Genomic DNA, 27,148 nt, shown 5'->3' on the forward strand with positions numbered 1-27,148 from the left:
GATACATTTCAATATTTTGAATTCTCAGGTGTTTTGAGTTTAAAATGCAAGAAACACTCTTTTTTTATCATTTTTTTTTATAGCCAACAATAAAAGTCATTGGCATTACCATTAATCACCCCGAACATACTTTTGCATATATGATTTCCCTTTCTTTTCGATTAAAAAACAGGAACAATCTGCAATGGCAGTCTTGCAATGGCAGTAATTGGTTAAATGGAAAAGCATGAGGCAGTCAGGACTATTAAAACCTCAACAACTGTAAAGTGATTGCCGTAAAAAAAAAAAGGACACAGATACAGATACAGATACAGATACAGATACAGATACAGAGAGGACTAAAAAGCGGCTGGCAGGCAGAATGCCAAATGTCCTTTAAGCCAGCCGATGGCAAAAGGAAACTTCTGTTTATTTAACTATTAAGCAGGATTGCACACAGACACAAGGACACACACAGACAGCACTTAAATGCCATGCCAAGAGAGTGTGTGTACAGAGTGAGTGTGTGTGTAGAGTGTGTGTGTGTAGAGTGTGTGTGTGTAGAGTGTGTGTGCATAAAATATAAATGAAACGGCGCCTAATGCTTTGCAATACAAAGTCTCAATGTGTTGTGCAGTATTTTAGTTTTCAATGCCTGAGCTTTTATGCAAAGTAAACACACACACTGGCACACCCACTCTGGCACACCCACTCTGGCATAAGCATCCCAACCATATCCTTTACCATCCTCCACCATACATACATAATTTTTCAGTGTACATATTTGTGTTTGTATTTACCAGCTGAAGCATTAGGCCGGCCATTGTCTGTCTAACAACGCAGCAGGGCTGCCTGGCCGATTTATCGAAACAGTTATCGGGAAAAAAAGGACTATCTTTTTTCTGTTTCAAGTCCAGGTTCGACTACGCTTTCAACAAATATTTATTTTTTTCTCTTCATGTTTGTGTTTTATTTTTACGCATCTCTGTCTCTCAATAAAGTACAGGCTTCACAATCTGTTCAATGAATCTCAATAAGTTTATTCCTGGCTTTATGCTTATGTCTGTGACTGTACATGTACATGTGTGTGTAATGAGTATGAGTGTGTGTGTGTGTGTGCTAAATCAAGCGGTAATTGGTTCTTCTCCCACCATTTTCTGGCTGCCAGGAGCTGTAGTAGTAGGCCTGTGGCTCGTATCTCGCAGCTCGTATCTCGTAGCTCTCTCTCGTCCTTGCCGTTGTTGTTTATATAATTGAAACTAACGCAAATAAAGTGCAAAAGCTTTCTGATTATGGGGATTTGCGCCTGCCACAAAATGAGCACGGCTCAAGTGGTGTTGTTGCCCCCGCACAGTTGAACAAAAGCCAGAAGGTGAGCGATGACAATGGGTGGTGTTTGAGTGTCCGCGTGTCCGCTACACTGTCCGCCAGTTTAAAGTGTTATATCTCGAAAGTCTTGAGAGGTAGATCTATGAAATCAGCTATATAAATTCTTTGTTCTTTTAGCTTTAGCCTCTTAAACCCTCTAATCTTTTAAGTTTTTTTTATCCCTATATATAGACCCTTCATCCCACTGTACTTTTCGCCATAAAAGCCAAGATTTGAGGTTGTGGGGAGTGTGCTTCCTTGATTACTGTATGTGTTCGTTTGCTTAGTTAAGCTGCTGTTAACTTAAGTATAACAATGATAAGGATAATGCCAGGCGATTCGAATACAGATTCAGATTCAGATACAGATACAGATGCAGATCCTGTGATACAGCTTGAGGTTCAAGTTGCCTTACACATGTTTGCACCTTAGTTAGTGCTCCCTCTCCATTCGAACTAAGCCACTTTGCCGAAACTCACTTTACTTAAGTAATTGGAATGGTAGGGATATGGAGAGACTTAATGCCAGTCTTATCGCTGAGTTGTTGTGCAATTTGCCAAATGATATTCAGTCTGGTGGGATTTCAGATATCATCTCATTAGATCGGCTCAATGCCATTTGTCCTTTGGAAGGACGTCCTCAAAGTGATCATTCAACTGCACTCTATTGCATTTAGTGATAAGCCCGAAACTGAAACCATTGCTACAAAATTTGAAACACAAATTCAAACTCCAAATCAAGCAACTCAATTAATGGCAATAATTGTGTAAATTGCATATAAGTGCGAGGCTTAATTTTGTATTTCACATGCGGCTGACTGCCAGGCTGCCTGACTGCCTGACTGCCTGACTGCCTGCCTGCGGCATCTCGTGGCATTCTAGCTATTTGCAACCTCATTTTTCCCCACCACCACCACTCCCTCTCTGCAAAAGCAAAAGCATCTGTGAAATTTCCAAATTCCACAATATGCAATCGAGTATTGAAAGGTGGATAGATGGATGGATGGATGGGTGGATGGGTGGGTGGCAGTGACAGACAGTGGGCTGTTCAGATTGAGATTGTTTAGGGGCGGAGATGTTGGCAGCAATTAACCCATTACTATGACGGGGTCATGACGATGATAATGACGACGATGATGACGAGTCATGAATCATTTTTGCCCTCGAACCCCCAACCTCCAATCTCCACCGACCTCCCAACTGTCATAGCATCTGAGCCCCCAGGTCGCACTTTTTGGACCATTTTGCAGTCATTGCTTTCGCGGCAGACTTTTTTAATTGGCCAGAGGGAGGGGAGGGCCAGGGGATCCTGGACGAAAGGATATGGCCCTAACAAGCGTGTTGAGCCGGCCGCCTGTGTTTTGTGTAATTTGGGAGAAAAACCAAAGCCCTGCAATCTCGTAATGCCTCCACGTATTCATTCATTCCTGTTGTCCGGCCGGGAAAAAGCCACGATGACCACGGCTGCCCCTTCGACCCCTCCCTCCTCCTCCTCCTCCTTCTCCGGCCACTTGTCATAAATAAGCAGTGCAGCTTGCAACATCCTCTTGCTCCTCCTCCTCCTCCGGCGGACAACCCCATGTCCTTCCCTTCAACCTCCACTGCCCGCAATTCGTAATCCCTTGCTCGCACTTTCAATCCCAGGACTCTTTCGCATTGAACGAGCGAATTCAATTTAACGAGAAATTGCAACAATCACCGCCACCCCCTCCCCCTCCCCCTCCCCGCCGGCTTCTGATCCTCCCTCTCTTGTACGGACATTCTGCGGACAGCCAGCCAGGCGGGCAGGAGGATAAAAAAAAAAAAAATACCAAAAACAAACGTCCAGACAATGGCAAGGATTTCGAGCAACAGGAGCCACAGAATCGGCAACAGCAATAAAAACAAGAAAGAGATGGCTATAGTTGGGAGGGTAGGAGAGAGAAAGAGATGGAATGATAGGGAAGGTCCTTGCAAAAAGTCAGAGCCTGAAAAAGGCGGAGAGCCGAACCGCTGGCCAGCTTATGCCAACAATGTAATTTTGACGCTTGATCTCGACACAATTGCACACACATGCGTTAAAACACTGAGAGAAACTTATACATACTAGGCAGTTTTATATATTTGATTTTAAGAAAAAAAGGAAGTACTATTTTCTTATGATTTTATAATAATTTTTTAATCAAGAAAGCAACCTGACAGTGTCTTTTATAGATCTCTTTCCTCAGAGATGTTTTGTTTTAAGATTTTTTATTAATTTATTTTAGTATATTTGGTATAATTTACTTAGTTATACTCTTCTATATTCATTTCTTTAGTCTCTAGATTTTTGTTCAGTGCATTATCCCCAAAAGAAGCCACTGCAAAATGGAAATGGAAAACGCGTGAAAACAAAAAATAAAGAAAGCGGAAAAACAACTGCCAAAAAAGCCCGCTAGATAATGGACACCGTGGAATTTTCCTGGACTTCCTGGAGATAAAAAAATTAAGCAGACTAAAGCATACACTTCCCAAGAATAAAATAAAATTAAATAAATAAGAAATATATTTAGTAGAAATAATTAAGAGCTAATAAACTAATTAAAAACTAATTTATTTAAAAAAGAATATAGTTAGTCTTCTACAAGCATTATTATTATATTTATTATTAAATTATTATTATTATTAATTTAAAACTAAAAACCCGGAGCCCTGAAGAGCATCTCTCTTGCCCTGAAGAAGCTCTGTGTGTTTTTTGTTGTCAAGTCTCATCTTTTTTTTTTCTAGAGTTTTTTATGAGTTTTTCACGCGTTTTTCGTGCGACTTCTGTGTGTTGCATTATTACTGCCCCACTGCCCCGCCCCGCCCCGGGCCACCATCACCCCCGTCCTCATACCACCCACCCACCTTGTACCCTTTAACTCGCAAAAGCCTCATAATATTTCATGGCTGTTGCAGATTGTTGACATTTCGGCTGCTCTGCACCTTCGGGCATCCTCCCACTTTTTTTCTTTCTTTTTTTAGTTTTTTTGTTTTTTGTTGCTTTGTTTATGTTTTTTGTGTGAGTTTGCCTCTTTTTTTTTGTTGTTTTTGTGTCGTAGTTGTTTCGATTATGCGGCAAGAAGGGGGAGGTAGTCGGAGGAGTGAGGACTTTAAAGGGACTTTGCCAGAAACCCACACCAGCACCCGCACCAGGACTCTGCTGCCATCCGCACTGCAGCGGATGCAAATAAACGCGGCGCATAGCTCCGCATAGCATAGAGGGAGGGAAAGGGGTGCCCCACCAAGGGGGGAGGGGTGGTGGTGTGGGTGGCATAGGACGGGGGTGTCTCTGTCCCTGGTTTAGCTGCATCCGCAGTCGCGTGCAAACAGGATAAAACGCGCATCTGTCGCAGTGTCCATCACCATCATCATCATCATCCTCAATGTCCTGTTCCGAGTACTGGTCCCTGGGCCCCCTGTCCCCCTCCTCCTCCTCCTTCTCCCTCTCCTTCTCCTCCCCTGTCACCCTCCTCATCATCAGGATGTTGCAACGGACATGATGTCCCTGTTTTAGATGTGAGTTCTTCGCAAAAGTGAGGGAAAAACGCGAGAAAATCGCGAAAAGCGCTGAAAAGCATAGGATGGCGCTGAAAGGGCGCCGGAGGATCTAAGCCCGGCGAGAGAAATTATTTTTAGAAACAATGGCGTGGCGGTTTAATTAATTTCCGGTCAATTTAAACTCATTGTTGGCCATTCAAAAGGTCACAGCCGTTCAGCGACTTTCATTTCTTTCAGAACATCGGCTAACAAATGCATTTGGTTTAAAGTTCCTTAAAAAATATTCGAAAAATGGAAATAGACATTTTTATTCCTAGATTTCATTAAAAAATTATGACAAATTAAGCCACAAACGGTTTGAGGCATTCCCTACAGGAATCGGATGAGAATTGGCCGAGATATAGCCTTCCCAGTGGTCCAGATGCGGAAAACCCACTTTTTGAAGGGGTCTCAACAGGAAAATTTTGAAAAAAATTGAACAAATATTTTGCTGTGGGATTTTGATGCAGATCGATAGATATTCGATATACAAAGCGATTGAGGTATCTCTCGCGAGAATCGGATGAGAATTGGCCGAGATATAGCCTTCCCAGTGGGCCAGATGCCGAAAACCCACTTTTTGAAGGGGTCTCCCCAGGAAAATTTTGAAAAAAATTTGAAAAATATTTTTTTGTGGGATTTTGATGGAGATCGAGGGGAAATCGATCCAAAAATCGCTAAAAATACCCCAGGAGGGGATCGGGTGTGAAGTGGCCAAGATAGAGGCACTGTTTGTGAGAGATTTGAAGGCCCGGAGGGGAAACTGGAATCGGAATCGGAATCGGAATAGTAACCCAGCGGAGAGCCATCGAAAACGATCACTAACTGTCCGTTTATTATTCACACAAGAACACAGCACAAGAGACGAGTCCAAGTAAGGATACGGGAAGCGGGGAATCCCACAGGACACACCGAGGACGAACGCGCGAAGAAGATCCTTGATGCGAGGCGATGACTGCCGCCGTGTGCGTGGTGGTGACGGTGCCCACCGAAGCGGAGGAGCTGCGTCTGAACCCGAGGTCCTGCTCCTGCTGCGGCGGGAGCTTTGGGGGGAAAAGGATCTCGGAACTGGGCGCGGATCTCTGCGAGCGATGCTGGCGCCTGGGCCACATAGCGGCCAGCGACGGTGAGGTGTCCTTGGCCTCGATCTCCCTGCAGCAGCATCTCCCGTCCCGCCCCCACCATCCCCTGCCCACCAGGTCGCAGAGCCGAGCTCTGGTGATGCCCTATCTGAAGAACAATGCCACGCTGGAGCACGTCCTGCGGGCGATTGTGGACGAGCTGCGGCTGGAGGATGTCTTTTGGTCGCAGGACGTGGAGGGCAAGCAGCTGCAGGCCCGATTCCATATGCGCCAGGACGAGAAGTACGAGAAGCTCCTCTGCACCCTGCAGGACTGGGGCGTGGGCGAGCGCCCCGGCAGCCAGGTCTCGGCCCTGACCTGCCTGGAGACCAGGGTCAAGTCGAGGGCGCAGGGGTTCAAGGAGACGGAGGACGGGCAGTCGCTGGCCCAGGACGAGGACCAGGAGCAGAGCCAGGGTTGGCAGAGCTTCATGGACTCGGTGCGGTGTCGCTTGAATGTGAATCAGGTGGTGCGGCAGGTGAGGCGGGACGCCACGCTGACCTTTGACTTCGTGGTGCTCCTGATGGCCGCCGCCCTGCTCTCCTGCGTCGGCCTGGTGGAGAACAGCTTCCTGTTCCTCTCCAGCTCCATGCTGATATCGCCCCTCATGGGTCCGATTATCGCCGCCATTTTCGGCTCGGTCATCGGGGATCGGGAGCTGAGGTGTCTGGGCCTCAAGAACGAGCTCCTGGGGATTGCCGTCTCCGTGGGCATTGGCTTCTTCTTCGGAGGAATCGTCTGCGGATTCGGTCACTTCTTCGCCATCTCCTCGGGCCTCACCGAGGAGATCGTCTCCCGCTGCGACACCCACTCCCTCGCCATCGGCATCTGCACCGCCCTGGCCTCGGGGGCAGCGGGGGCCATCGCCGTACTGGGTGGCAATACGGGCTCCCTGGTGGGCGTGGCCATATCCGCCTCCCTGCTGCCGCCGGCCGTGAATGCCGGCCTGCTGTGGGCCCTGGCCATCGGGACGCATCTCCTGCCACCGGATCATGAGCTGCTGGGGAGTCTGGCGAAGCACAGGACCTACTCCACGGACCTGTCCATTGAGCTTTTGGTGTGTGCCGCCGTTAGCATGGCTCTGACCCTCCTGAACATCGTCTGCGTCTGGCTGATGGGGGTGGTGGTGCTGAGGATCAAGGAGGTTGCTCCCGCGGTCCAGAGGCATCACAAGTTCTGGCGGCACGACGTCCGCACGGCTAGGGAGGTGGCCCTCCTGGATCCCGCCCTGCAGGACGCCATCGACCGGCTGGACGAGAGCCAGATGGACCTGGAGGCGCCGCACTACCAGCACACCTGGTCGCCGGGCATGGAGCACCCGCGCAGGATCTCCCAGTCGGGAGGGACTAGTCACAGTGTGGCTCCTGGATCGGCCAAGGATCAGCCGAATAACTACCACACGGTGCATGGCTTCAAGGAGTTCTGCATCACCCTGCACCGCCTGAAGACCGTCAAGAAGGAGCCGACCACTCCCCTCAGCATCATGGATCTGTTCACCCATGGAGCTATTCCCGAGGCCAGCTCCGGCCCCACCACCAACACCTCCCCCCAGACCCAGACCCAGACCACCACCACCACCACAACCACCGGTGGCAGTGGCTTCAGCAGTTGCCGCAGCCTTCCCGACGCCACCAGTCTCTCCCGGCTCTGGCCCCACCGCCGGCCCAGTGAGCCCAGTCTCCCCAGCTCCAGTCCCGACCGGAGCTTCAGTCCCGGCGCCATCACTCAGCAGGAGTCCAGCAAGGAGCGTAGCAAGAGGAACGTCCACTGGCGCAAGGAGCAGCAGCACCAGGACAGGCATCAGCAGGAGAGGAACAGTGATCCTCCCCGACAAGGCGACAATATGACGAGTCGGGAGAATAGTCCCAGGAGGAGGACTGGCCAGGTCCTGATACCACTGCCCACTTTGGAGGAGAGTAGTCCTTTGAGGCCACTGGCCGACCGGCCACTCATACTCCGCACCGAGTCCGAGGAGCTCAGCCTGGACATAGAGCCCGCGGACGATGAGTTTCAGGTTTAAAAAAAAAAACAGAGAAGGGAAGGAGAAGGAGAATCTGTAACCAGAAGGTGGAAGCGACCCATCGAAGAGCAGAGCAAATATTCAGGACATTCGGGATATTCAGGAGATATTGTGGGGGGAGTGGCCTGAAGGTCCTTGTCCAGCTTTGATTACTCGACGATCCGGCGGCCATGTCCTTGTTTGCCAACCACTCCAAGTCCCGGCCGCCGGCCATTGATGGCGCCACCACACACACACCCCCACACACACACACAACAAATTGAGAAAAAAAAAAGGAAGAAAATATTCAAAAAAGGTGATTTCTACCTTGGGCAGCAGAGTATTATTTAAAATATATACGTATGTAGAAAAAAAATCAATAAAAATTGGAGTTTTCAATCAAAAGTCTCCTTCCTATTTCTCCTAAAAATTAAATAAAAAATAGCAATTGTTCACTGCCCTTTAAAGCCAAAAAAAAGTAAGTGAATCACGGTCCACTGTCCACTGACTTGGTTGGCTTCAATTGGCACCAGACCAGAAAAAATCAAATAAAGAGCGACCAGCAGAGTGGCCAGCAATCTGCTCCGTGGTAAGTGAATTAAGCGAAACATTCTACCAACCCGGGGGGGTTGGGGAGTTGGCAAGTTAAAGGTTACAAAAATGTGCAAGGGGAATCGAATTAAGCCGCAGGACAATCTGGTGGTCAGGACATACTGCACATGCTTCAATTTTAAATAGTTGGACTTGATGTCTTTAAGCCATTTCGGTGTAATGAAGTTTTATTGACGATTAGGAGCGTATCCTTGGGATTGATTGTTTTATCGTTCGCTTCCCTTTCGCCCAGGCCATTTCAAGTGTTAATATCCTTGATGTGTGTCCTTTTTTCTTCTGTTCTCTGGTCCATCTGCCGCCCATTAGATGGTAACAACAATTACGTGTTGCGCTTTTATTGTGGCCAGTTTCTTTCTCTCTTTCTGGTATGCATCCTTTTGGTCACTGCCAGGACCAGGACCAAGTGCGAAAAAAAGGATACGAGCCACGTGTGATTGCCCTTTGATGTGGCCTGTTGTTATTGCTGTTTCTGTTTCTGTTTCTCTTCCTGTTGCTGTTGTCTTTTCTCTAATGTTTATTTGCCATTTGAACAGGTCCTTTTTGCACCTAACCCAGCTATCCTTTTCCCTGTTTTTCCTGTTGTTCCAGCCCAGTCCAGACCAGCCCACCTGCCAGCCAGCCAGCCAGCCAGCCTTGTTTGTCCTGGCCAAGTGCGACATTTGGCATGTCCACGCAATTAGCACCCTTGTCCGGTCCGCTTTCCACCCATTACTCCCATCTGGGCTCTTGCTTTCTCGCCTTTGGCCTACTGCCACTGCCACTGCCACGCCCACTCGTCCTTGCGGCCCTCGATTAACTCATTCTCGCCCTAGACCAGTGTCCGCTAACGAGGCCACATTTGTCCAGCCATCGAGGACTATCGAGGACTACCGAGTCAAAACAAACGGGCACTGCAAGAAAAAGGGTACTGTTTCTAAATGTTTTTAGAGTTTAATTATTAATTAAAATCTTATATTTTAAGGTTTTAATTATATTTATATTTAATTTTTATTATAAGTACTTCGAACTCCACTGTTTCTCTCAGTGTTTGGGCCTAATTTGAAGCACCTACACCTCGTATAATTTTATGATAGCCTCTCCTCGCTTTAATGGAAGTGCGAGGAGCCATCCCGCCCGGCATTTCAGAAAACAAACAAACAGTTAAGTGAGATTGTAAAACACTTCAAGTTCAAGTCCTTTAAATTAAGGACGAACAAATGCTGAAAAAAAAAACTAAGCCTTGACTGCCGGATTACTGGCTGCTCATTATTTAGCATAATTATTTATAGTTTTATTTATCACTCGCAGCAAGTTTTTATGGTCGTTTCCGTTGCATTTTAACAAAAAAAAAAAAAAAAACAAAACAAAAAATATAAATAAAAAACACAACAAAAAGGAGGAAAAGGACGAAAGAAAAGCCCAACTGCAGGACGAAACTTTCCCAGCCGGCCAAAAGAAAAGCCAAAGGAAGCCTTGGAAACCTGTAGAGGGAAAAAGAGCTCTGGATTCCAGGCTCCAGGAGCTCCCTGGGAGCAAAACATTTAATATTAAATGGGGCAGGAGCTGGGCGAAACTTTGATCCTTTGTGTGCCTGTTTTGTTGTTGTGCTCAGTGCCTCAGTGCCAGTGAGCTAGCCATACACTGAGACAAAAATAATTGCCATTTTTGTTACTATTTAACAGGACTTTGTTTTAAAATTTGAAAGAAATCTGAGATCTAGAAGAATTTTCTGACTTGTTTTAGATTTTAATCAATTTTAGTAAGCTACTCCCCATTTCTCTTAGTGCAGTTTAATGCTGCTTGGCTTGTGGCGGTCTTCGTGCCTCAAATAGTTGCACCTCTGGCCACTCCAAGGCCGAGGAAATCCACAGGACGAAGGAACTCGACTCGAGTAGCTCATCGAGTGGATTGTTGTGCTTCTCATACTTTCCTCTACATATTTTTTTTCTCTGTAGTTTTCTTATATTTTTTTTTATTTTGGACACTGCTGGCGGATTACCAAGCACATGCTTAGTGCCTATTATTTATGGACCCTTGAAGCTGCAGCAGCTGCATCTGCCGTTGCAGTTTCAGTTTCAGTTTCTAGCCACAAGAAGCCAAGCGATGGCCAAGCGTGGCATGGCCAATTGATTCCTCGGATGGTCCATGGTCCATGGTCCTTGGTCCTCCATTATCCTCGCAACACACCAACAACAATAATAGGAAGCCGGATTACACACAGTATTTTGGTACTCGGAGGCAATCAGGTGAGCCAGATGATGAAACAAAGTCCTTCAAAGTTAATATGAAAAGCATGTCGTGTGCGGCATTAACTGCCTTTGTTTGGTTCCTCGACTACCTCTAGTACCATCATACATATATCCTGCAAAGGGAGTGGAAGTGAGGAGGAGTACTTGGCCAAGATTACTGAAATTTCATTTCGGTCAGACATTTTTGTGGCCTCACATAATGTGGAGAGCTAACAATTGTAAGACGATTTCGGACCAAAATGGGATTAGGCTAAAAATAATCAACTAAACTTTTCTTTAGAGCGGCTAATGGATTACAAGGATAATGGGAGATGCTAGTACAGAGAGAGAAAATACCAACAAAATACAAATAATCAGTATGTAGTAACTAGTTAGTATTTATTTTAAAAAGTCTTGAAGAAAATAGTAAAATCTAGTAACTAGGTTGCTTTTCGATTATTTATCGATTAATAATACTACTAGTCTATCAGTAACTATCGAAAAATCGATAACCTCAAGAAATAGCTCTTTAATTTCTATCCCTAACCAGCTAGTGTTAATTACTTTTCTAAATTACATTTTTCCCCCCTTTTTTCTCAACCTAAAAATTCCAGACTTGCCTCTTTTTTTGTCAGAATCCAACTAAATAAATATATATTTTTCCCGCTTTTATTTTTTTTCCTTGTTGAACTTGCAACTTGGGGGCGAACTTTGCTTTGGCAACAACAAATTGCAGTAGCTTTGTCTTTGGGATGCGTTTTAGTCTGGCCATTGTTCTTAGAGTCCAGGACCTTTCTCCTTTTTCCCAGGACCTCTCATCCACCCCTCCACGCCTCTACTCCCTTCCTCTCTGTCTAGTCCTTTCTTTTCCTGCCACTTCGCCTTGTAAATTATGTGTTTTAATATTTTACAAAGACTCAAAAACTGCGCATTTTGTTTATAATCTTACGCCCATTCACCCTCCCCCTCTTCACTTTTTCGCTTCTTTTCAGTTTTAATAAGCCGACCCCCCTCTCCAAAGGATATTTTTGGGGGGAGAAGGGAGAGTGGCAGCAGAGGCTGGCAAATATAAATAACTACGAAAGGACAAAAAGATCCGACAGGCGACGAAATGAGCAGAAGTGATGGAAAATTCTCAGTTGTAACTTTTAATTTGGCCAGAAAGGGGGGAATCTGCCAGGGGCTGTTATTGTATTTATGCATCCTGCGGAGAAAGCCCGGTCCTTGGGCGAGATCTCCAGGACTTGTTAATTGCCGGATTTTGGAATGATTCGAAAAATCAGATAGCTTTTCTAGAAGCCTACACTTGGAGAAGTTATTTTTCCACAAGGGGTTGTTTCACAATTATTGGAAAAATTTTGAAAAAATATTTTGTTTTAAGATTTTGATGCAGATTCGCGGGAAATAGATCAATAAATAGTTTAAGGTATCCCTCGCGAGAATCGGATGAGAATTGGTCGAGATATAGCCTTCCCAGTGGGCCAGATGCCGAAAACCCACTTTTTGAAGGGGTCTCCCCAGGAAAATGATGAAAAAAATTGAAAAAATATTTCGTTCTGGGATTTTAATGTAGATTTATGGAAAATCCATCCACAAATCATTTAAGGTATTCCTCGCAAGGATCAGATGAAGATCGAAGCAGATATGGCCTATAAGCCGCAGAAGGAACTATATTTTCTGAAAACTTTGTTTCTCTCTCTGCAAGCACCTGGAAATGGGCAATTACAAGGATTTGACGTGAAAAGGATATTTCAAAAAATAAGTCATCCTTGCTGTGGGCCATCCTTTGCACTATTTTTCCCCCTCTTACCCCCCCGGTGGGCCCTGATCCTTTAATGGCCAAAAAGCATCGACCTGGGGCGAACTGGGGACTGACTTACGAGTATAGGCAACTTAATTATCTGCGACAATTACAAGCAGGCAACAAATCTAAGCAGGAATGTCCTGTGTCCTGTCAGGACGCCATATACCATGTGCAAGTGTATGCGAGTGTGCGAGTGTGTGTGTGTAAGGGCTGTCAGCACATTTGTCTACGTGGCGTATGAATAATTGCAAATGCCAACAATGGGCGGCGTTTGTCGTTGTCCCACCGTCCGTGTGTCCTTTGTGCTTCGTCCTTGCTCCTCCTGTTGCACATTCCACATTTGATAAACAACTCAAATGTACCTGGGACATGCAGTTCCTGTCTCCAGTCCTGTCTCTGGCTCTGTCTCTGTTTCTGGCTTCGTGATAATTTAGATAAATAATTCCAAATGTTAATTGAGTGTAAGAGTTTAGGATGTTGAACAAAAGTTCTATTCCTTGTTAAGGATATGTGTGTGTGTGTGTGTGTGTGTGTGTGTCTGTGTGTGAAAATTAATTAACTAAATTATTAAGTGGGCAAGTCCTGGTGGCCCGCAAAATGAATATTGTAAATTATGATTTTATTATTGCTGCAAGTTGTTGGCCATTTTAATGATAATGTCGTGTGCTGGCCCATGTGCTGGCCAAAAACAAGGACACACAAATACACATTGGCATGTCCTGGCGGTCTCTGGTCTCTGCCATTTGGCATTAATTGCGGCCTAGTGGCCAAAAATTACCTTTTCGAATGGTTTTCGGGGCGTAGAGTGGCGTACCGACGTCGCCAAAAGCATTAAGCAATATTTATGACAGGCCCAGTTGGCCCCAGTCCCTTCCCAGTCGGACATAACACCAACCCACCCACCCATAGCTGCACCGCCAAATGCTTATTTAATGAGTTAATTATTTTTTTGTATTTATTGCAATGCCAAAATATGCGAATGAGCGAACCTGAAAATATGCGCAATTAAACGCTAAGCACGACCAGTCCGGAAACCCATTAGAATTTTCTTTCTTTTTTTTTTTTTTTCTCCCCCTCTGGCTTCGAAAACTCAATTAGCGAAGGGTCTTAAATGTCCAAAGTAGGGGGTAGTACGTGGCAAAAAAAAAAAAAAGAATAAGGGAGAACAAGTGCCAAATCATCCATATAAGCCATGGTAGAGGAGGGTATGACAGTCCCCCTTCTTCATATTATTTTCTCAAAACTATCTTCCTTAAAGTTCTGAGGCTTCAAATTCTTAAACTCTCTACGATTTATTGAAAAAACAATGAATATCGGATGGCAGATGGCAGTTGATGGAGGTTCAAATGTTGCAAAGCCATCATTAACCCGCGAATTAACTTGTTTAACCCGTTGGTGGCTGGCCGCAGGAATTGATGGCAAACATGATGTGTTTTCTGCCGCACAGCCAGACAAAGGAAACTTTTCCAATTTCCACAGAGAACCAATCCAGAGAATCCAACCGCCCAACCATCCAACCACACGAGAAATACTTTGTGCGACTCTTCGCGTCAATCAATCAATCAGGCAATCATTCATGCGAACATTAATTTATTCATTTTAGCAGAAATCGCCAAACGATTCTGCCAGCAAGCCAGCCAGCCTGCCTGCGAAGGGGGGGCATCTATCAGAAACGAGAAATATATTTTTGCCCATTTAATTGCTCTCTCTCGAAACGCTTTTAATTACTTAACCGGAAATTGGCAAATAAAGCGATTTAATAGGCACTTTCCATACAATTTCTTTTCAAGTTTTTTTAAGAAAAAAAAATATAGCCTACCTATAGGGATAGGAATACTATTTGAATATCCTTTTTAATTAATCTTACTATTTTTTTTATTAAAATATATTTTGAAACAAACACTCCCCTTTCTTACTCTTACAGAGCCTTAATCAAGTTTTAAATGGTTTCTCCCCATACCTCCCACTGAAATCACCCCAGAATCCCCTTGGAATCACTCCCTTCAAGGTGCTGGGGGGGGGCTGCCAACTCGTTCATTGTTATTTATTGTGTGTTGTTGTTATTGCCGGCAATTTATTTCAATTTCGCAAAGTTTTGTATTGTCATTGGGAGCGTTCATTCGTTCGTTTGCCTTTTTCCAATTAGAAAGGGGTGGTGGATTTTTGGGAGAAAGAAAATAGGGGGGGGGGGGGTCCAACTCAAACCATCCATCCATGGCTTGGCTGTTGAGTTGGAGCATAAAAACTCATTTAACTTTTACTGGCCAGCGAAACGTCAAAGGACGAAAGGATGGCCGCGGAAACTTTTCCAGCTCTGCTCGAGAATAACTGTTGCATAGTTTTCGGCGGTGACGCATACAATAATTGTTTTTTCCCTCCAGCGGAACGAATGGAATCGAACAGGAAACTGTCAGTAGACAGTCTGTCAACGGAATGAAACGGAAGCTCAAAACTTTTGCCATCAGAGCCATTTTCAATTCTGTTTCATTTAATGAGCGACCTGTTTACAAGCCTCTTAATTAAATGGGTCAACAGGGAGGCTCTTCTAATTGAAACGAACTACAGACTTTAAGGGTATTCGAGGTGTAATCTATATTCCTCACCCTCCATCTCGCTGCCAAAAAACTTATTTTCTCAATAAATTAGTTTGAATTCTTGTGGCGGGGAAGTGGAATAAGCCATAGATCGATCCCAGGAGTCTACTGGCTACAATATGCTACGTGGAAAGAGTTATTTTCTTTTTTTTTTTTGGATTTTTTGGGAGATGGGATTGAAGGAGTGCCGTGGAAGGGGCATGACTTGCGGCTGGCCGCTTAATTTTCGGTCTTTGCCAAGCGTCCAATTTGCCGCCACATTGCTGCCAAAGTTGTTCGCGAAAAACTTGAAACTTTGCCATCCATTCCTCCGGAAAAGCGAACAACCAAAGTTCCACCAAGGTCCCCACCAACTAAACTCCACTAATTTCAATTGCTGTCGGCTAATGTAAGACAAGTTCAGCCCAGAACACTACCATACATATATATAAAGTAGAATATTTTTGAGAAAAATGCCAAGTGCAATTTATACAAATTTCACGGTCCTGTTAAAGTGTCGAAAACTTTTCACGGTTACTCGGACAGCTTCGCGAAATTAGCTCCCATGTTTCCCTAAAAAAAAAAAAAAAAAAATAATAAAATTTCTAGAGTTTCATTTAGACTCTCTGTTCAAACAATTCCCAGCGATAGTTAATTAATCGCTTTCGTGTGTGAATTTCATGCCTTTTGAATTTGAATTTTACTCTAATTCCAGCATGTCCTTGCCAGATACCCTTTAGGATGAGACTTTAAGGCAATTAATTACCTTTCTATCACAGATCTCCTTTTATTTTTATCTACCAGATAGTTAGTTTTTATTTTTAACTATTTGTGTGTAATATTTTGTTTCGGAATACCCTTTCTCCCCTCACTTGTTTCAATATATGTATATATTTTCACAAATTCTTTTCGCTATATTTTTTGAAAATATTTTCCCCACCGAGCTGCAAAATGTTTGTGCTTCCGATACACAAAAAACAAATGCAATCGCCCAGAGTTGTACTCTCTTTTTTTTTATTTTTGCGCCATCCTGTGCTTGAATGTTTATTTTATTTTTTTAGTTTTTTCGCTGAATGTTTTATCTCACCCGCTGCGTTTTGGGGGTTTTGTAATATTCCCCAATGTCAGTTTGATGGCCAAAAAATACAAACTTTGTTCCGCGAACAGGGGGCGTTGGGTTGGAAAAAAGTTACGACATTTAATTGGAAAATTAAATTTAACGCTGGTAGCTAAGGCCCCCGTGTTTTTGGCGGAAAACAATGCTACTATTCATTGCATCTCTGGCTCTAGCTCTGGCTCTGGCTCTGGCTCAGGTAATATCTAAAGTAAAATGCATTTGAAATATTTTGGTGCTGCTGCTGCATACCGGGGATTCCCCGAGCCACTCCAAGTGTCATGTCAAGTGTCTCGTGGAAGGAGGATCCTTCTCCTACTCCTACTCCTACTCCAACTTCTCCACCAACGCTTTCTATTCACTTTTTCCGGCTTATGCAATTTTCCAAAATGACTCGGAATTCATTTGACAAATTGTCTGACCAGGAAGGACGACCAAGAACAGGACCAGAACTAGGACCAGTAAGAAGGACTGGTGGGGTGCATCATTTCATTCCTGGGATAGCTGTCTGGATTCGTTTTGTGCCCTGTCATTCGTCGAGCAAGTGGCAAAATTAAATTTAACAAGACGAGTGCCTGGGCTGCCACATTGTTTTTAAAGTGCTTAACAAAGGGGGCAGTGTGGCAGTGGCAATGTTAGCAGCAATGCCAGTGTGGCAGTGGCAGTGGCAGTGGCAGAGATGGAATAAGAGATGCTGCCAAACACCTTCCAAAGTTGACCCACCGACCATCCCTAAAAAGTACCGCCCCAAGAAGTGGCATGAAAAATGAAATGAAAACCAGCAAGTAACCGCAATCATTGCTCGCCTCGCCGCTCGTTAGCAGTTCTTGCCACAAGTGGACAGTATCGGGGGCAGGAACTGAAAGGAGACTGAGTAAAAGCCAACCTCAAAGAAAAGCGTCGAATGCAGTTCGTGCCTTTTGATTTGAAATGAATTTTCGCACTCCCTGTTCTTGATACTTCGGGGGATATCCAACTATTTTCAAAGGACTATTATCCTTGAAAAATATTCAAAACTCAACAATAGACTCTCCTTAAAAGACCAAATACTATCTAATATTTTAAAGAAAAATATGATGTTGTATCGGGTATCACATAGTCGTTTAATGGAAGGCTTAACCCGCAGTCTCTGGCCTCTACTCCCGCCCGGTATCCTGTCCTTTGTCCTTTTGTCTCCCGGCTGCGGGCGCTGAACTCATTTGGCTTTGGTGTCGGCCTGCTTAGCGAGAGAATGGCTACAAGTGCCGGACAGCAGCAGCAGCAGCAGCAGCAGCAGAGTGCGAATGGTAAATGGGAATGAAAACCAGTCTGGCAGGCTACCCAGCCCAGTCCAGTCCAGTCCAGTCCAGTCACTCATCCTGTGCATCCTTCATCCTCCAACTCGTCCGGTTCGTTCGTCTGTCAGCATTCTGGTCGGTTGGAAGGGAAAGGAGCTTTGATTTTGCGGTTTTTGTGGGGAACGAGACTATATGCCACTCCTTTTGCATTAGGTAATTACTTCTTTGTGACGCTCGATGAACTGCAAATTCATTAAGCTGATGGATGCACTTGCTCCTCAACTCCACCCGCCACTCCTCTAATTATTCCCTATTTTCTGGACTTTTCTAATTCATTTTTGACACAAAATCAAACTAAACTTTAAAGTTTAGTGTCTGGGCGTTTTATTGAAGCACTTTACAGGTGCATGATTCCATTCTCTCGACGGGCCACTGAAGCCCCCAATGAATCCCCAAGCGTCGATAACCATTTGTTGCCTTGTCTATGGCCGATCCAAAATTCATGTTCGCCAGAAGTGAAAGCACTTTGGCCGGCTTGCATCGGATTATGACTGCGAAATGCAATTTGGGCCAGCTCCTCCGGATGGCTCCTCCCTTCGAATGAAACTCAAAGGCGGAAAAGGGCCAGCTCCAAGTCCCAGGCTCCAAGACCATCTGATGCTCCTAACGAAGCCGAATTTCAAGTGTGCATTTCCGACACACTCTCCGATCCGCTTGGAGGCGAACTTCATGGAAAATAAACTTGCTTATTGAAATGCAATTCCGAGTTGCTATTTTTAAGTGAAAAAAAGGATACTAGCAAGGATACTAGTACAGTGTTTCTCATAATTTCTTTACCGGATTTTCATTATAAATAATTTTTAACTAAAATTCCCCCAAAAAAAAAAAAGGGGACCCCATCCACTCGATACTGAGAAATATAAACAAGAAAGCTTCAGAGCTGCTGAATTCGAGGCAAAAAGTGAACAAAAGCGAATGCCGCAGCTGAAAGTAATACAAATAAATGCGAGTCGGGCAGAAAATAGGAGGAGAGTTGGAAAAAAATATGGAATGTAGAATGTAGTAAGTGCATGCCAGAAACAGAAACTCTCAAAGTTTATGAAAGGCGCGTCGACATCGTCGTCGTCGCCGCCAAAGTTTTCTGTTCTTTTTTTTAATACCCTGTAGTGGGAAGGGTATATAGAGCTTAAGTGATGAGTACTAGGTATTAATATTAAGGCTATAAAAAATATATAAAATTATAGATAAATATTTTCAAACAATAATTAGATTTAGAGACTTAGTCTTTGAAGTTTATTTCTTGGAAATTATTATAAAAAATTTAATAGATCGTGTTTCAAAAGATTTTATACAAAATTTATAAGTTTAAACTTTAAAAATATCTATAATATAATGGACAAATATTTTATAATGTGTAATTATGTGTTTTAATGATGATTTTTTACGTTTAAAGTTAGTTATAGATATTATTAAGTTAGATATTAGAAGAAACAATGTACAAAATGATGAATTTTGATAAAAAATATATTTAAATTAAAAAGGAAAGTTAATTTCTTAAGCAATTTATAAAAAAAAATGGTAAGACAACCTATTCAGACTCTCTTTTTTAGTGAAAAGAGTTTCAAACCCCTTACCTTAACTTTTCCATTACAGGGTACATCTAAGATGTTTCTTTAATTTATTACCGACTGGACTTTATATAGAAATATTATATAGAAACGAGTGTGTGTGTGTGAGGAATATCCTTGGGAGGGGATGGGAAATGGAGAGCGGGTCTTGTATCGCCAATTACAGTGTCTGTTTGAGCGTACAAAGCGTTTTATGAACCAACTCAGACCGCCCGGCCGATTTTCCGATGCCGGTCACGCTTGGACTTTGTCGAGGAACTTTATTTTTTTTCTTATTTTATTTTTTTTTTTACCATCCGAGTCTCTGCCCTCTCGACCACTGTCCCTGCTGGTCTTGAACTTTTTTCGCTTTTGATTTTATTGCCAATTGACCAACTTTTTGGGTCGATTGCTTATGTTATCGGACAAAGGGGAAGAAAAGCCAAAGGAAAAAGGCGACTTCTAGCTGGCTCTCTTACTTAAAATGCCAAGACAGCTGTCCTGGATGAGTATCTTGGTATTTGTATCTGTATCTATAGAAGGAGGAGCAAGGCATCCGCATCTTAGCCGGCGGCCAAATCCCCCAGATGGCCATTCCTTTGCCAAGGATCCGCAAGCATATTTAAAATGTCTTCAACTCACCTCAATGGCCACGTGGCATCCTGCACATCCTGCAAGCTACAAAGAAAGAGAGAAGAAAGAGTGAGTATCCTGTGGGTGTAGGAATAATAATAAGCTGGCCAGCCAGCAAGGCGGGATGATAATCAAATTTAAATTGGCTCAAATGGCCAGGATATCGACAGGACCAAGGATATTCTTAAAGTTTAAGGACATTGCTTAAAGGCTGGCATCTCAAACATAATCCAATAATAATTATCAAACTTGAAAATAAACCACAAATGGCTTTCATCAATCACACTGGCAGTGGCGGCCAGTGGCCAGTGGCCAGTGACCAGTGGCGGCAGGTACACCGCCATTCCGGTCACAAGGATAACACGATAACAAGGATAACCGCAACAATGTACCCTTGCATGGCCCCTAATTATCGACTTAGGGGCATTTGGGGCCAGCCTCTTGGCTTATTAGATACCACAGCCACCAAGCCCTCCGAATCCAGTTCAATCGGACGGAGGGGGACTTAAACCGGAAACGGAAACGGGCATGGGTCTCGGAGAGAGCTAGGAATTTCTGGGTGGGATTGAAGGTGAAAATGAAGCCAAGGATGAACCGGCACGAAGCTGCCAAATCTCCTCATAATAATAGTAATAATAATAACAATAATAATGATCAAATTCGAGAAGAAAAAACAGGCCAAGAAGGCACTGCGAGAAATAGGAAAAATATATAAAATATTATAGAATTTTTCAGCAGAAGTCTCTAATATTTGTTATATTTTATTCCCCTTTTCTCTCAGTACATTTAGACCGAATTTGTGCCGCATTAAATAAATAAGAGCAGCATGTGTCTGCCGCTTCGTAATAAATGCGCGATTATTTGTAGCTTTTATTAGCGCCAGAGCTGGATCCTGGCTCCTGGTTCCTGGCTCCTTCGGGGTGAAAATGTGCCAAAGCATAGGGTTTTCCCTTCTTATTCTTATATTTTTCCCTTTTTTTTTTACAAGCCAGCCAGAACACAAGCCGGAAGCTGGGAAGCTGGCAAGCTGGGAAGCTGAAGCATTGGAATTGAGGTAATCCCGGCGCACTCGGGCTTTGTTTTCATGTCAAGCGACTGACGCGGCGCCTCAAGTGGCTTCAGATTTATATTCCGGGTCGGGAATAAGTTGTTTGTTAAAATGGAAGAATTATTGCCAGAATATGCAGAGGCTTTCGAGGCGGTCTTATGAGGGAGTGTGTGTGATACCAGGTACTTCTGAGATCTATTTCTTTACTTTTCTGTCGAAGATGATCGGGAAGATATATAGATACTTTATGAGGAAGGAAACTGGTCCTTTGAAAGTAAACTTTAAGCTTTAAAAATGCTACTCTTAAAGCATAAACTTCCATATGATATCTGATGGCAATCCCCCCACTATTATCTCCATAAATACCTTAAATTCCACTTTTGTTCCGAGGCCCATTTAAAGCCTCTTATTTTCACAATTTAAATGTTTACCCCCCCTATTTTTTTTGCGCTGGAGTGTTTGGGTTTAAAACTGATTTATGGCCAGGTGGGGGTAGCATTTAAGCCGAGGCCTGGGCTTCACCTGTTGAGGGCGCCTTTGTTCAGAGCCATTGTTGATTTTGTTCGGTTGCTACAAATTAGCCATCGATGTCGCCGCCTTTTGTTTGTGCCACGCCCAGTTCTCTCCCCCTCCCCCTCGTGAACAACCTGAAACCAAAACCAATACCACTTTTCGCCATTCGGTGAGGTGTGTGTGTGTGTGTGTGAGGAGTGTGTGTGTCGGCCAAAGTCAATACTGGGCCACCGAAATTGATTGGCCAAGGCAACCAAAAAGCCAAAAGAAAATAAAAAGGAAATGTTAAAAGAGAAATTTATTCCGCGAATCAACGTATGAAAGCAAATTGAATCACTCGACCGACCGAATGCATTGATAAATATTTTCTTTTCAGAATTTCAAATTGGCTTTTATTCGGCGAGAGCCAGTGTCTTAAATTTCAAGAGACAGGAGGACAGAAGGACAGGCTGTCCGCTTGTGATCAAAAGGACAAAAGGACAAGTGGACAGAGAAGCGGACAAAAGGACAAGTGGACAGAAGGACAGGTTGTCCTCCTGTGATCAGATGGACAAATGGTCAGAAGCGGACAAATGTAAAGTCGGAAGACAGAAGGACTAGAGGACAAGCAGACAAGTGGACACGCGGACAGTGACTCTCAATCTGATCTAGGACTTCCTTATCCTTCCAATCCTTAAAACTATCAGCGATACCTGCTCTACTAATTCGAGTAACTTTATTAATTCAGCATTTCATTGAAAGATTGAAGAGGCAACTTTTGGGTCAGTGGTGTGCCGAGAGGGAACTTTCTGCGCCCTCGAACCACTCCCTACCCCTTTGAAAAGTTCTCCCCCCACACACACACACATATGTATATAGATATAGTATATATATCCCATATATGAAACGCTCTGCACGCCCAATTTTGTGCAATGCAGCCCACTTAAAGTACACCTTTTTGGAGCAAACGCTGAAAATGGTTGTTGACTTGAAATGCCCTCGGGCGCATTTCGAAATTAAAAATTTTGGCAGCGATAGAAACTTCCTGTCTGTGTGGGTGGGTGGTTGGATGGAGGATGGAGGATGGTGGCATCCTGCCACCACACTCGTTTTCACCCACTTTCTCCGGGAGACGGGAAATCTGCATATGCGTGGAGAGCCCAAGGACTCAACAGGAGCCTTCAAAAATGCGCTCATGTCGCGAGGCAGCAAAACTTTATTGCGCCATATTTTCTCGAGCGGCTAACACACACACACACACCGACACACACTCACACAGGACATGCTCGTCCTCCATATGCAATTTTTATCAACGGCAGTGCAGTGAAAAACATGGCTCCTGATCCTTTTTTTTTTTTTTTGGGCAACTTTTCTCCGCGGTATCAGGGTAGGCCCTCAGTTCGCAGCTCGGCTCTTCAAAGGATAATGTAAAGGATACTGTACGGTGTCAACACTGCGTATACGCAATAGACTCCTTTGCTCTCCCAGCCGATCTACCATTTTTATTTTTTTTTTTGTTTTTTTTTTTTTTGGCAACGAGACAAAAATTTCATTCAAAAAGCCAACAACAGAGGGAGCGAGTTGAAATTTTTCGGCGATTTACGTTGCTGGCAGGAGAGCCTTTTGAATAATGGCCATAGGATACATAGGGATATGGAGGAGTGTCCTTTTTTCAGGCTTTTTGGTTGAGGCAACGCGACAATTAAACTCAGTCCCAGTCCCAGTCCCAGTCCCTGGCAAATGGCAGTTTTTTGGGGCAAAAAAAAAAAAAAAGGATGCAACAAGGAGGCTTAGACTAACGAAGCCAAATAAATGCAAACAGAAAGGATGAATTCTAAAATGCAAGTGCATACATGATACAAACGTGTTTAAACATGAATATTATAGAAGCCAGGATAGCTATCCTTTCGAGGGCTAGAGAGGGAGAGAGATTCTTTGATTTTGAGGAACTCTGACATTAATCGCTGGGCTCTTAGGGCCCGAGAAGGTTTAACTCTGGCATGTAAATCAGGAATCACGTTTTTCCAGATTCAGACACACACACTACACACACACATACCATACACACATCCTGGCACACACACACATATCAACAAATCAAGTGTCCCAGCTCAGCCCATAATGGCCATTTGGTGTTCAATGTGCCGCCACATGCAACAATTTCAATCGAAAAGGGGTCTGGCAGGAGCTTCAGAGTTGCTGAATTGATGGCCAGGACTGCTGATGTCCTGCTAGTACTCGTCCTGTCACTGTCCCTGTCCCTGTCCCTGCCTCTCCCGTCCATTAAAGCTGACTTAAAGCCAGTCACTTGTTCCGAATTGATTTGCAGAAACACGATTTTGATTTTATGATAATTATTATAAATAGAGTTGCAGCTGCAAGGACCTGCTGTCCTGCCAGGATACAACATCCAAGGACATCATTTGTGGCTTTGCGAATGCAGTTGCAGCGATTACTGATTACAGGATTACAGGATAACTGATTACGGGACAACTGCTTCTCTATATTGTTGTATCATTTTCGCCAAGCGACTATCCTTTGGATGTCCTTTGTGTCCTGCGAGGGGGGGAGTAGGAGGTTTGTAATAGGAACATTGTAATCAACAGGACCCGCTGAAAAGCAGACATCAGCTCCTGGATACTCTGGGGGCAACTCCCGGGAATTCTTTAGTATCCTTTAGTCCTCCCACTCCTTTTGATCCTTTTTTCATATTTTTTTTTTGCTGCTGCTGTTGTTGTTGTTGTCGTACTTCCGTTCGTCATTTTCTGCCGTTCTGCTTAAGCGGATTGATTGTGGCTAATAAAAATGGTTGTAACAACAGGGCTTAACAATGCGGTTGGGCCTTTAAAGTTGCATGGATCCGGGGGCATGCCCTCTCTCTCTATCTCTCTCTCTCTCTCTGTTGCCACGCCCATTTCCGTTTGCACTTTGTGGGAGATGGCAAAAAAATCCTTTGGAAGACGGCAGGAAGTGGCTTTCTCCGATGCCTTCCTGCCGGCTGCTGAAGCTTGTCAACCAGGGCCTGCCTTCCTTCAGATCCTTTACAAAATCACATAATGGCAACAATAAGGAAATCGCATGTGGCCCAGGATGGTGGCATGTTGTCCTCCAGGACTCTCAGGACTCTCATAGTAATGTTTATGAACAGAAAGTCGCGTTTTTTTTTCACTTTACACAACAATGCAGTGGACAGAGGGCCGGCCGGAGAAACGGAAGTCTTTCGCTCCCGAAGGAGCAAGGATATTCGACTCCTTTCTTTTTTATATTTTTTTCGCCTGTCGCCGAGCAATTTCGAAGGCGTTGAATTGAATTCAAAGTCAAGCGCAGAATCTGGGCTTTCATTCTTATTTATTTTTTTGGTGGCAGTGGCACAGTGGCAGTGGCAGTGCTTTTCTTTTCTTGCCACTCCTTGGATGCCACTCCCGGAGGCAGTTTCTGCATTTGCTTTTGAAGTGGCAACAACTTTGCTTTATTTTTCTTGGGCCTCCTGTCTTCAGTTTCCTGTTTCCAGTAATGTTTTTTTCTTCTTCTTTTTATATATTATATAATATATATTTTTTCCCAGCTTGGTTTCAAGGGAGTAGGGGGTGAACTGCTAATGAATGGAAACTCACTTAAGTCGGTAGACTTAACCCTCCACTGAACAAAAAATTCCCCAAAAAAAAATCCCTTAAAATTTATATTTCATATTTTTCAAAGAATTTTTTCTTCAAGTGTATTTGTACACCCACGCATGTGTATAATTTCATTTGTATTTCGATTGAAAAATTCTTGTAACTTTGTTTCAGGAAGGAGGCGGCGAATCCTCCTCCTCCGACCCAAAAAAGTATGCTACGGAAAATGGCTAATGCGCGCAAAAAAGCTTTTGATGTTTTGCATGAATGGCTGACACTGTACTTCCACTTCTTGGCTTCTTCTACGCTCTCTGTTGCTCTGTAGCTCCCCTTTATTCATTTTAATTGCATTTTTGGTATCAAATTCATATGTATTATGTGAGTGAGCTTTTTCCCATTAACAAGAGGAAATTAAAACGAAAAACTCATAAAGTATACACACACACACTCTTATACACACACACACACACATGGAAGACAGGAACAATTTATGATTGCCCCATCCAAGCCGCTAATTGCGTTATTTTTGTGTGTCTGATTTTCATAAAATTGATATTTTGTTGGCCAATTTTCATGGCAAAGTGGCAAAGTGGTGGAAGGATGGTTGGAAGGATGGCTTTTTTTGTATGGCTTTTACACTTTCAGGACCAGAAATGAGCGATAGCCCCCGCCCCCGCCCCCGCCCCCGCCCCCTTCATACTCTGCCATACATAAATAATTAATTTAATAGTCTGTTTTATAAAATCAAAGCGTAACAACAATAACAAGATTTAGTTGAAAATTCAATGAAAATTATCCGATAAAAAATACACTCATCTCTCACTCTCTCTGGAAATAAATTCCAACTGGATATATTTCATAAAAAATATAAAGATTTAAGTTTAATTCTTAATAATAAATATTAAATGGCAGGCACTTGTTAATCGAACAATTTAAATTGGAAAAAAATTATATAGAAAAAGGTGTCCATCTTGGGGACATCCTTGAGAGTTTTTTTTCTCAAAAAACTAACATAAAAAAAGGACAAAAAAGGATAAAAAAAAGGACAAAAGAAAAGACTAAGAAGAAGGTGAAATTCTATCCAGAGAAATAGGAGTTTTTTGTTTGGGCTTCTATTTTTTGGCAAAAAACTTGCCTTTCTTGTGCCTTCCCGCATTTCCCATTACCATTTCCCTCGCATCCTTCCAAGGATCCTTCTGCTCCTTTTTTCTCATTTCCCAACATCAACTAACCGCGTGGCAAGAAAAAGTTTTGTTTTGGGATTTCGGTTCGGTTCGGTTTGGTTCTGTTCGATGTAGGCTGCAGTTGCAGTTGCACTTCAGAGACGCCGCACAAGGACCAAAGGAGCAGCAGCTGCTGGCTGCCGTGCCAGCCGTTCCAGCTTGCAGCTAATAACAGTTGCAATTCGAAAAGGACATTCGACACGGAGAGAAATTTCTAGACAAAGATTTAAAGCCATGAAGTGTAGAGCATTTTTAGGAGAAGAGACATCCTTTTTGAAAGAAATAGATCCTTTTTTTTCAAGTGCCGAAGCAAAAAACGATTTACGCTGAAAGTGCCAACAAAGGCGCCAAAGTTGCCCTGGTCTGGTTTCAGCTGCTCCTCCTCATCCTCATGTTCCTGTCCACTCGTCCTTTCTGTTTTCTTTGCCTTCACTCCTCCTGGTATCCTTCCGACATTGCGCATACGCCAGGTTGGCTCTTACTCCGAGTGTGTGTGTGTCGGTGTGTTCTGAACAAAGTTTGCCGCTGAGCGTTTTAATTTAATACACAAACTTTGGTGGGCGAAGGAGTTGGTTGGGAGGGACGTGGGGCGTGGCTAGGGAGGCAAGGACGAGGGCTAAACTGAAACTTGACTCAACGGCGGAGCTGCTTCCTTCTGCTATTCGAGCTCATCCAAGTGGATTGGCGGTGCATTTATTTAAAGTCAAGTTTGTTGATTTGCAGCTCGCAGGCTCACAGGCTCGCAGGCTCTCAGCCTCACAGGATAAACAGCAAAAGGACAACAACAAAAACCAAAAAGAAGCAGAAACAACAAACGAAATGAAACGAGAAATAGGATAACATTCCCCAGTGATCATTTTCGTCCTTTTTTTTAATATTATTTCTTAACAATTAATGCCAAGGATACGCTCAGGTTAATCGATGTCTCTTCAGTGTCCTTT

At 43.8% G+C, this 27,148-nt stretch overlaps 2 protein-coding genes across 3 annotated transcripts in view; one reads left to right on the forward strand and one right to left on the reverse strand.

The window, feature by feature from the left end:
• LOC6504684 (chaoptin) overlaps positions 1 to 27,148 on the reverse strand; it is a 153,437-nt gene that overhangs the window by 50,340 nt on the left and 75,949 nt on the right. For both annotated transcript variants that reach the window (XM_032453219.2, XM_044717119.1), the window contains one exon: positions 19,840 to 19,875. The gene's annotated coding sequence lies outside the window, so the exon portion shown is untranslated. The remainder of the gene's footprint in view (positions 1 to 19,839; positions 19,876 to 27,148) is intronic.
• LOC6504828 lies at positions 5,689 to 8,376 on the forward strand. Its single transcript, XM_001966375.4, has one exon. It carries the CDS (start codon positions 5,835 to 5,837, stop codon positions 8,022 to 8,024), a length of 2,190 nt encoding a protein of 729 aa, XP_001966411.2. The 5' UTR covers positions 5,689 to 5,834; the 3' UTR covers positions 8,025 to 8,376.

Source organism: Drosophila ananassae, chromosome XL (genome assembly GCF_017639315.1).
Source record: "Drosophila ananassae strain 14024-0371.13 chromosome XL, ASM1763931v2, whole genome shotgun sequence".
NCBI lineage: Eukaryota > Metazoa > Arthropoda > Insecta > Diptera > Drosophilidae > Drosophila > Drosophila ananassae.